Genomic DNA, 12,018 nt, shown 5'->3' with positions numbered 1-12,018 from the left:
CTAATGATGAGGAATGGTATATTGACAGATCGGAAGTGAGCAAACAGATCTTTGATCAGGAACAACTGGGCATACATAAAACTCCTGGAGTCCAATGGCTTTATCTCATCTTAGAATGCAGATTTTTCCTAGTAATCAGAGAATTAGCAAAGGGATCTTATTTATAGACCTTTCCATAGAAGGCGCAAAATAAGGACATGTCTTATTTCTGCTATCTAAACTACTTGGGAAAGTCAAAGAAAGTGTTAGTAATCAACCTGACAGTATACTTTTTAAAAAAATTTTCAGCGTTTTTCAGCGAGAGAACAAAATGCCAAGTATTAAACAATCCAAATTACCATTCAAGCATGCTTTATATTTCAACATTAAGCTTCTATCTGAAATCTAAGCAACATAAGCCCAGAGAAGGTTAAATCAAGCAATGGTTTCCAAATGACTGAATATGAAAAAAAGGGGGATTTAGTGGAATTTCATAAAAGATTTTGAGGGCAAAATTAGCTTTCCATCAATAATATGCCCCAGTTTTTAGATCAAGGATCACACTTAGCTTTTGAGAGAATGCCAAGCTCCTGATTTCAAAACGGTAAGATAAAAATGTGGGAATAACTGTTTCAAGTATTAGATATAAATTAATTTAATTATTTCCCAGATTTAATGTAATGCAATTCTTTCTCAAACAAATTAACAGAATGAATATGATTCCTCCCCTTTTCTCCTATAAAAAGAGCAATTTGGTTTTCTGCAGTTATAATCTTCCCCCTGCCAATCACAATTGGAACTGGCAACTCCATCACTAAACAATGCAGTCGTAAAATAAAAAATCACCTTACCGCATCTGGTTTACAACGGCAAATTCATTTGCTGCAGTCATTAAGTGAATCACCATAGGTCATTAAGTGCCAGGTCATGGGATTTGTGACTGCCTGCCAGTTTCCCCACTGACATTGTTCATTGAAGGTGATCATGTGACTATAGAAAGCTGTCACCATTGTAAATGCAGGCTGTGGCCAAGTGTCTGAATCATGATCACAGGATTGTGGGGATGCTGGAATAGGTGCAACTCTTGGGACAAGTCATAAGCCTCATTATTCAGCACCATCATACCTTTGTTGTTGTTAGTTGCAAAGACGTTTCCGACCTATCGCGATCCGATGGACAATGTTTCTCCAGGCCTTCCTGTCCTCTACCATCCTCTGGAGTCCATTTAAGCTCATGCCGGCTGCTTCAGTGACTCCATCCAGCCACCTCATTCCCTGTCGTCCCCTTATTCTTTTGCCCTCAATCTTTCCCAGCATTAGGCTCTTCTCCAATGAGTCCTTCCTTCTCACTGGTGGCCAAAGTATTTGAGTTTCATCTTCAGGATCTGGCCTTCTAAAGAGCAGTCAGGGTTGATCTCCTCTAGGACTGACTGGTTTGATCGCCTTGTAGTGCAAGGACTCGCAGGAGTCTTCTCCAGGACTATAGTTCAAAGGCCTCAATTCTTTGGCGCTCAGCCTTTCTTATGGTCCAACTTCCATAGCCATACATGGCAACTGGGAAAACCATAGCCTTGATTATATGCACTTTTGCTGGCAGGGTGATGTCTCTGCTTTTTCGTATGGTGTCTAGATTTGCCATAGCTTTCCTCCCCAGGAGCAAGTGTCTTTTAATTTCTTGGCTGCAGTCCCCATCTGCGGGGGATCTTGGAGCCCAGGAAAATAAAATCTGACACTAACTCCATTTCTTCCCCATCTATTTGCCCGGAACTGAGAGGGCCAGATGCCATGATCTTGCTTTTCTTAATGTTGAGTTTCAAGCCAACTTTTGCACTCTCCTTCTTTAGGTCAAAAGTAAGGACTATCTATAGTGGCACTTTCTGCTTGGTGTTAAAGAATTGTGAGAATTGCTGCGGTGCTCAGCTTTATACTCTGCAAACAATGGTCATCCTAGGACCCTTCCCATAAGCCTCTGAAGTGCATCAAATATTCAACACGCAACCCAAGAAACGATTCAAGTAATAGAAACAAACTGTAGCACTTACTTTAGCCTTGAAAAAATGGAAGTAGAAAACTAACTTGAACACTTGATGTAACAGATACATTTGTACAAACTGAGGTACAGTATTGTTCTGACCCCCTCCTCTGTCCAATAACGAAAGCCGAGACACGCTTAATGAGAATGTCCTTTAATAAGAAGACCAGACTCTCGGTTGCTGAAAGCCAAGTAAACAAACAGATAAGGACCTTGGCAGCAAGGCTGACAAACCTTGGCAGCAATTCAGACAAACTCTGGCAGCAATTCAGCCTGCCAAGTTTGTTTCTCTTTAGTCAAAGCGTTGACTTCTGCAAGAAGGGCGTGGCACAAGCAGTCTCTTTTATAGTCTGGAGAGGAGCCTAATGACCATCAGCTGAGCGTAATTACCTCCTGTAATTACATAATTGTTTTTGACACCGAGTAGCTCTTCGACGGTGTGCATCCCGGAACAACTCACGTTGGTTTCTGGATCACTCTCCCTTGTCTCCTCCCCACTGATCCAAGGCTCAGGCGCCACCTGGTGGCCAACCAGTCTCTCTGCGCCTTGCTTGGAGTCGGAACCCTATCCAGGGTTCTCCACATCCTCCAGAGCTGACTCATAGGGCCCCTCGCTGTCAGAGTCTGGTGGCAGCTCCAACGGCTCCTGCTGGGCCACAACAGGTATGTAACCTATTTTGGCATTTTGAGATAACTCATTTGATGACTGAAAAGTTTGAACATATTACCTTGCCAGCAGTTATTTATCTGATATATATTGTTATGTGAGACCAGTCAAATAAAATTCTCATTAGGCTTTCAGTAGATCAGGATAATTATCAGAGCGGGGTGAGCAAGAAAAGAGAGTTTCAGACAGTGACAGAGATTAATTTAGTCACTTTGCATGATGCAAGATTGGGGAGGGAACAGGTTTCACTAACTTTAAACATGACCAGGTCAAAAGGGACAAAACAAAAACTTCATGTGCAGTTCTAAGATTAATTTTCCCAGAAATATACACTCACATTGTTATTCTATGGTTCCTACTCAATTGTTCAGAATACAATTCAAACACTGTTCCTAGCAAAAATAATTGTTCCTGGTCATTCCAGAAAATTTAAGATTAAGATTTAAGATTTAGTTTATTTGTATGATGCCCTTCTCCGGGAGGGACTCAGGGCGGCGAACAACTCGAAAGGGGAAAAGGGGATACAAACACAATACACGTAATTAAAATACACAAGAGTCATACAGCCATACAAGTCGAGAGGGGAGGGGAACTCATCAACCCCAGGCCTGCCGGCACAGCCAGGTTTTGACGGCTTTCCGGAAGGCCTGGAGAGAGGTGAGGGTCCGAATCTCCGCGGGGAGTTCATTCCAAAGGGCCGGAGCTGCTACAGAGAAGGCCCTCCCCCGGGTGGTAGCCAGATGGCATTGGCTGGTAGACGGAACCCGGAGGAGGCCGACCCTGTGCGATCTAACGGGTCTAACGGGTCCTGTGTAACCTGAAACAAATATAAAACAAATGGAGCCTAAACTCAGGATGCACATCGAAGCGCTGAGGGTAGCAATGGAGCCTAATCATGTCCAGGGACAAGATAAAAATTAAAATTAAAAAAAGCATCCCAGAGCTGCGAAGAAGAAAATATTTAAGAGCAGGAAGGGAAAAGTCTAGCTCAATTACTCCGGTTTTATTTAACCTTCTCAAAGGGGTGGTTTTTTTCAGTTTCTGCTCACTTAGTCCAATAAAGAGACTTTTAGCAACTGAAGGAATGTTTTTACAACATTTATTTTTAGTTCTGCGGTGTATTTCAAAACAATGGTTCCTTCCCTAATCTATACAGGTAGTTCTCACCTTACAACAGCAATTGCGGCTGGAATTTTTATTACTAAGTGATGCAATCATAAAAACACAACTGTAATGTTTAGGGATGGCAATCTACGAAGTCCTGGTTGCTGTTGTTAACTGAATCCCACAGTTGTTAGGTGAGACAACGTGTTGCTGACGCCCCACGACCAAAGTCAATTCGGGTAACCTTCGGAAAGTTGTAAGTCCCATGCCAGCAGGCAGGTAAATGGGAGAAGGTGAGTGGAGGTGTGAGGGAAGATTGGGGAGGTGCAAGGGATGGACCAAGAAGGGCCATGGAGGTCAGGGAGGTACACAAAGGGTTCTGCCAAAGGTGCCACACAGGCTGGGAAAGATAGCAATAGCAATAGCAGTTAGACTTATATACCGCTTCATAGGGCTTTCAGCCCTCTCTAAGCGGTTTACAGAGTCGGCATATTGCCCCCACAATCTGGGTCCCCATTTTACCCACCTCGGAAGGATGGAAGGCTGAGTCAACCCTGAGCTTTGAACCGCCGAGCTGCAGAACTAGCAGTCAGCTGAAGTAGTCTGCAGTACTGCATCCTAACCACTGCGCCACCTCGGCTCTCAGTCAAAGATGACTGAGGGTGGTTTGGGGAGAGGGTGAGAATGCACCGGAGGCATGATGAAGGTCAGGGAAGGTAAGGTAAGGGTACAAACGGTTGTGTGACAAATGCCACATGGACTGCAAAGTGGTGTGCGAGTGGTTAGTAAGAACGAAGAGGGGCTGAGCAAGGGTGCACTGGGAGGGGAGACTAACCAGAACAATTCGCAACCTTCCCCATCTGCCTCCCCACTGACTTTCTAATGAAGCTGCAGAGAAGGTTGCAAACGGCAATCTTGTGGTCTTATTACGGTGCTTGGTAATCAGTCATAAATGCAAATGGGTTGTCATATACCCAGATCACAATCGTGTGACTAAAAGAACCAGTGGTGGGTTCCGGATCCCGTTGCAACCGGTACGGTGCAACGGGGCTGGTCCCCACCATATGCATGCGTGCAGCACATGCGCAGCACGCGCTCAGCGCACGCATGCATACCCATTGCCCGCAACTCTCCAGCTGCTCGGTGGAGCATCACGCAGATGCCATATGCTCTGTGCGCATGCGCAAATGCCCCGATGGGCTCAAATAGCGGTAAGGAGGGAGGGCGGGAGGGTCCTCCGGAGCACCATACTGGAATGGTACCTGGTGCTCCCAGCTGGGATTGGTATGCACATACTGGGGCATACCGGTAGTATCCCACCACCGAAAAGAATCTTGAGATGGTTGGAATTCCGAGGACAGTTGTAAACAATATTTGTTCAACAGCATCATTCATAACTTCAAATGTTTCCTGAATGAATGGTCATCGGTCAAGAACTACGTGTGGTCTGGGGAAGATAACCATAATCCATCCATCCATATATCTCTCTCTGTGTCTCTCTGTCTGTGTCTCTCTATCTCTGTCTCTCTCTCTCTCTCCCTCCCTCTCTCCCTCTCTTTCTCTTGCACCTATCTAAGGAAGGTTGCTGTAGGACAGAACGACCATTAACAAAACCAAAGTTATTGAAATAATGTGATTGAAATCAAAGTGCTTCTCATTCTACATATTATTCAGGACAGAAGTCCCATTTTTTTTCAACGTAGCTATTCTGAGTGACCCAAGACCTGTCCAAGGGGGAATAATTGGCCGGGAGAAAACCTGTCAGTTGCAGTAGCTCATTCGTACAAATGCACTCAAGAATATTTACTGCGGCATCAAACTCCAGGCAACTGAGCGTTCTTTTTTAAATTCCACTCAGATTCATGCCTACACCTATTCATTTGTCACAAGAAGGACAAAATAAACGAGAGTCATAATGCAGCGAAGAAAAAGCATGCCATCTCACCCATCTATACTGTGAATCCAGAGGGCAGAAAAAAAATCTTAACAGAAGATGTTATATCTGGAGATTAAGCTCAAGGCAGAATTGGACTGCTTTTTTCATTATTAAAAGAAATGAAGGTATTCAGCAACTATCATCATGGACGATGCCTCGTTCAATAAGCAATAAACGTTATTTTTATTATACTTCAAGATAATTACTTGGGAAGAGCTATAAATTGAATCAAATATGTAACTGTTAATTGCACTCTGCTCCCAGTCACCAAAACCTGCTCACACTCAATACCTTCACACTCAATACAATAGATAATTTTAATTATCTCTCCCAAAGGCAGAAGACCAAGAACCCTTGCATTGCCTATACTTTTTAAATTTCTATTTTAGACTCAAAACTGACCTTTAGTTGTTCACTAGCATAAAACTATCAAGCATTGCATACTATGTAACTCTGGAGAAAATGTGAGAACAATCAACTCTTATTGAAAATACCAAATATTTTATGCAGTTATTTTGACTCATAATAACAGTATTGTCAACACACGCACTCTCTGTTCAAAATATTTTCAGAATGGGAGAAGCAGCCTCTAAGGGATAGGTCTGATCTTTATTGTTCCAGGAGGTAGTGAGGAACATTAAGAAGCAGATTATGACGAAGCAGAGAATATTCTATTGTCAAACTTGGTTTACAAGTGGCAACACCAATGAATTAAAAGAACTGGCAGTGGGATGGGAAGAGGGAAACTTAAAATATAACAGAGGCTTTTGTTAGCCTCTGCTAACATCATTAAGAGTGTAAAAAGTACCATTGAAGAGATGTTTGCCTTTATACATCATTGATCGATTTGGCTACTGCGTGTGTGATAGGCCCATCCACCCACCTCCCAAGTGGAAAGATGAACATTCTGGAGAAGAATAGGAGAGCTAGAAAGACTGGTGCTTGCAGCTGAATAGGGCAGGTTATTTTGAGATCCTCGATTGAATAAATTATGAGTGCCATTATTTCACTGCAATGACTGCTTCCTTTCTGTCAGGTTGATTTGAGACACACTTACCCAATAGCCCAATCACAGGTACATTTGCTAAACTATACCTAACATTTTTTTTAAAAAATAAATAAATCTAAGTACATTTCTCAATCAAAATGATAGGAGATATTCTTTGCAAGGAAAGAAAATAAAAGTATGAGTGCTTCACCCCAGGGCTCATCCTGCATAATTAGCTTTTTATATGATCAATTTTATTAAACGTTCTAAAAAGAAGTTAAAACTAATACATATTACATAATAAAGACAGGAGGGGAAAAAAGACAAAAATGCAAAAAGAAAAGATATAAATAGAAGCTTCTGATTTCCTTTGCAGCAAATACAAATATTTAAAAAATATGTAATATGTACAATTACAAAAAAACCCACTTTTTCTATTATTTAATGGTTTCTAATTATCAAAACCCCAAATAAAGCATTTTTTCTGTTTTGTGCCAAAAAAAATCTATGAGAGACTTCATGTCAGCAATAAACATAGATGCTGTCTTTTCTCCAATCAAAGAAGTCAGTTTAACCTTCTCTGCAAATTCCATCTATCATTCATCCATTGTGGGCAGGACCAAACCCTCCCACTGTTAAGCTTGTAACAATCTTGCTGCAGTTGTCATGTATAAAACCTAGGCTCCATGGCTTTTTTCCAACTGTCTATCCATTAATCACAAAAGGAAACACTTTGGTTTCAACAGTACAATGGTCTTTAAATTATACTGAATAGCATATGTATGCATCCAAAATTTTCTGGCTTTGTTGCGCATCCTCCAAACATGATAAAATGTCCTTTCTTCCAGCATAAATTCATATGTACCTTTATATATTTTAGACCTACATAATTATTTTCTTAGTGGTTCGGAACATCAGGTCAAACAGAAAACAAAATCCTCAGCTAAGAACAAGCAATGGGGTTAAAGCAACTTCCCGTTTACATCCTGCATACATTTGTCTTTCAAGCTCTAATTTAGCTGAGCAAGAAATATTTTTCCAAGGAAGATGCTTCAAAATCACATGAGTCTTAGATGGCTAAAGTTCCTTATGTTCCACTGTTTGGTTATTAAACAGATAGGCACACCCAGTGGCAAATTCAGACTTGATTTTGACAGGATAGGAGGAGGAGACCTCAGGAGTTGGCACCACATTGTTACTTAGCCAACAGAGAACAAAGCTTTGGACGAACGCTGTAGCAAAAGAGAGACAGGAGACAGCATATTCTCCATGATGGGATTTCCTGCAACCATAAAAATTCTGGCTAGAAAATGAAGCCTGTAGACTTCTGAGCTTGGTTGTTTTCCTGCGGATGTTTTCATCAGTGCATTGATGATGTTACCTAGTTTGGTAATGAAACGTCTGTTTAAAAAAAACCCAAGGCAATCACACTCAGAGAGCACCAAGGACTCCACAGTTCAACCCTGAGCTACAAATTTTCTCTTGTAAAATGAAGCCTGGAAACTATTGCAACAGCTGAACACACGAGGAGGATGGAGCTTGAGAAAAAAAAAGAAGAAAAAGAGACACCACAGCTGGTTACACAATCACAATTCAAAGACTATACTTTCAGGCCCTAGCAGTGATCGAGTATTATGTGTAACCCTAAATAATATAATTAGTTCTCAGAGGAATCACATTGATCGTGGTGATTAACTTATTTTTAAATGAGTTGTTTTGTTGTTTCCTGGTTTTGACCCTTCTTCCCCAAGACCCTAGCAAGAAGGACAGCCATAAAAATTATTTAAATAAACAAGTGAACTCACCTACTACAAAACCTGCATTGACTATAGTCAACAGGAAAGAATATAGAGAGTCCTCAATTTGCAACCATTCGTTTAGTAACCATTTGAAGTTACAATGACTTACATTGAAGTTACGATGAAAAGTGACTTATGCCCATTTTCACACTTACAACCACCACAGCATCCCCATGGTCACATCATCAAAATTCGGATGCTTGGCAACTGGTTCAAATTTATAACAATTGCAGTGTCATGTGAAATTGTTTTCAGATCTTCTTAGAAACAAAATCAATAGGGAAGCCAAATTCACTCAACAGCTATGTTACTAACTTAACTGCAGTGATTCACTTAATAACTGTCTCACTCAGCAAGAGAAAATTTGGGCTCAATTGTGGTAGTAAGTCAAGCACTAGATATATTTTTTAAAAAATATACTGTAAATACCAAACTGATTGGTTGATGGAATTGATGTTTGGTGAGGTTGATTGGTGATGGTGTCCTGTGTTGTTCTGGGTCCTGTGCTGGTTTTTGTGGCTGGGACTTGTTTATTGACTAGGGCTGGCTTCCAGATGTCTGGTAGGCGGGAGGTATCATCACGTTTATTCATGTTGTAGGGGTGTTTCTCTATTTCGATAGCTTCCATAATTATTCTCTTGTTGAAGTGTTCAGTTTTGGAGATTAACCTGGTTCCTTCAAAATCAATTTCATGTCCTGTTGTTTTAAGGTGCTGGAAAAGGGAGGAAGTTTTTTTCTTTTTTTCTTACTGAGTTCTTGTGTTCTGCGATGCGTGCATTTATTCTCCTATTAGTTTGTCCAATGTATGTGGCTGGGCAGATTTTGCATGGTATTTCATAGACTCCTTGGTTTTCTAGCTGGATCTTATCTTTGGGGTTTCTTAAGATGTTGGCTATTTTTTGGTCAGTATATATTTATAGAAAAACGGCAGCTCCGATCATGCTTTGCTCGCACAAGCATAAAGCCAAAGGCACCAGCCTGAAGATGACAAGTGTGACCTCATCGAAACATCACCAAGATACTGTCAATCTTACACCCGAATATGCCAAGACCTGCATACCTATACCTGTGAAAATCTACGAAAACAAATATATATATATTTGTTCGGCCAAACCGGTAGTGGTTTGGCGGCCTGGGTCACTGGAACCGGCAGCGAGCCATGCCTGCCACGCCCCTGAACTGGTTCTCTGGGCGGTGCTTTTCGATTCTGTGCATGCACAGAACAATTTAATTGTAATGCGCATGCGCGTGCAGCACACCCACAAGGGAACCGGCAGTAGTGCCTGCCGGAACCAACCCCTGCAGCAGGCCCTTTATGATAGGTCCCCTTCAAATCTGGCATTCTACCTTCTCTGATCGGGGTGAGAAACCTGTGAACCTCCTGCTATTACTTAGTACAGCCCCAAGAACCCTCATGTTTGGCCATATGGACCAGAGCAGGCAAGAGTGTAATCCAGCAGCATCGGTAAAGCCCCTCCTTAATTTGTCTACATGCATTCTGACCTCACATGGGAAGAAAACAGCGGGGTGAAACAATGAAAAGCAAATCGTGCTGGTTCTCTCCCTTAAATCCCTCCTTTTCTCCAAAACTGCTTTTTCCTTTTTCCAGTAGCAGCACCAAGCTTCCCTTACTCTTTGCTGCCACTGCTCTCTAAAAGAGTCGCATACTGTAGGAGAATCCTGCCAATTATGCACTGCAGCATTGCTAGCTGGCAATCCTGAAGAGGCAATGCAGGTGAAACCAAGAAAGCCTCAGAGCAATTTACTGGCTATAAAGTGTATAACTGGAGGCAACAAGTCTCCAACTCTTTGAGGGAGATGGATGCTTCAAAAATGTGATAGAAAGAAGGCAGAAAAGGCAGGTAGGTAGGTGGCAGGCAGACACAGATAAGGTAGGTAGACAGATAAGGTTGGTAGGTAGACGGACAGATTAGGTGGCTGGCAGGCAGGCAGGCAGACAAGGTAGGTAGAAAAAGGCAGATAGATAAGGCAGATCGATGGCAGGCAGGCAAATAAGATAGACAGAAAGACAAGGTTGACAGATAAGATAGATGGGTAGCAGGCAGGTAGGTAGGTAGACAAACAAGGTAGATCAGTGGCAGACAGGCAGAGAGATAAGGTAGACAAACAGATAGGATAGGTAGGTGGCAGGCAGGCAGATAAGGTAGGTAGGTAGATAGACAAGGTAGATTGGTGGCAGACAGAGAGACAAGGTAGACAAACAGGATAGGTAGGTAACAGGCAGATAGACAAGGTAGGTAGGTAGGCAAGGTAGATCAGTGGCAGACAGACACACAGACAGACAAGGTAGACAAACAGATAGGATAGGTAGGTGGCTGGCAGACAAGGTAAGTAGGTAGACAGACATAAGGTAGATCGATGGCAAGCAGACAGATAAGATAGAAAAACAGGTAATGCAGGTAGGTAATTTCAGATAGAGAAACAAGGTAGCTGGGAGGGTAAAACAACACAGCCGCTTGGCTTACAGTTACATCTTAGTATAGTACTTCCAACCCCCTACGCTTTGCTTTGGGATCAGAAGACCTAGAAAAGAAAGGGATCCGCTCGTTTGGGATCTCACCAGCCCCTTGATACCGCGATCTGCTGGCTCACTCCATTCCCACCAAGTCAATCCCGCCTTCCCAACCTTCCTTTAAGAGCGGAGCTGCCAAGCTCCAGACGGGCTGGCTTCCCGGCTTCGCCTGTTCAGCGATGCAGCTGGCACAGACCGCCTGTCCCGATGCTACACCGAGAGGTCCTTTCGCGGAGAGCCCCGGAGCCCTCGCCCGCACTGACCGGGATGCGGAGCGCTGTTTCGTCCAGGAGCCGCGCCAGCTCTAACTCGCTCCTCTGCACCGAGACCAGCGGCTCCAGGTAGCCGAAGCGGGCTGCTTTTCTCCCCATGAAGCCCCAACCTTGCAGCAGCTGATGGAGCCGCAACGTCTTGCAGGCACCGCCGGGCAAGAGAGCGGCTCAGCCTTCCCTTCCCTTTGAACTGCTCGGGACCACGCAAGCCTCGTCCGCCCGACCCTCCTCACCTGTCCTCCGAGACGCTGATGAGCCCCTCTTCCTTGGGCACGATGGCCGCCATGGTCACCGCGTCTTGCGAGCCCTCCGCTTGGCCGAGCAACAGGGGCCGCCGAGTGAGCGGCACGGACGGCGGAGGCTGAGCAGCCATGGAGAGCGCGAGAACGGGGCCGCCACCGCGACCAGAACCTCCGCACGCCCAGCTCGCCCGCTCGCCCTACCCTTTCTGGCCGCGCTTGCGCACTCGGAGGAGAGTGGCAACACCAAAGGGCTACGGTCGCAACGGCTTTCTCGGGCGACTTCCGGATCTCCAAGGGAGCCTCTTGACTCATCTTGTGCGCCCGATTGGAAAGCGGGGCGGTGGAATGGGGTATAATAAGAAGAGTCAAGCGGGAGAGGAAAGCCCGCTTAGTTTAGCTTAGCTACGAGCTGACTTTCATGGCGGTTATTAGAAATTCGTCGTCGTCGCTATATCCACTGTCCCTTC

General features: G+C 43.8%; 1 protein-coding gene across 2 annotated transcripts in view; it reads right to left on the bottom strand.

Annotated features, from left to right (window-relative positions):
- Positions 1–11,764, bottom strand: part of WDFY2 (WD repeat and FYVE domain containing 2) — a 53,810-nt gene extending 42,046 nt beyond the window's left edge. For both annotated transcript variants that reach the window (XM_032213761.1, XM_032213763.1), the window contains exon 1: positions 11,543–11,764. In XM_032213761.1, coding sequence (XP_032069652.1) covers positions 11,543–11,682 — 140 coding nt within the window. In that variant the 5' untranslated portion in view covers positions 11,683–11,764. The remainder of the gene's footprint in view (positions 1–11,542) is intronic.
- Between the last annotated feature and the right edge of the window lie 254 nt (positions 11,765–12,018).

Source organism: Thamnophis elegans, chromosome 3 (genome assembly GCF_009769535.1).
Source record: "Thamnophis elegans isolate rThaEle1 chromosome 3, rThaEle1.pri, whole genome shotgun sequence".
NCBI lineage: Eukaryota > Metazoa > Chordata > Lepidosauria > Squamata > Colubridae > Thamnophis > Thamnophis elegans.
This window is presented reverse-complemented; position numbering and strand designations above follow the sequence as displayed.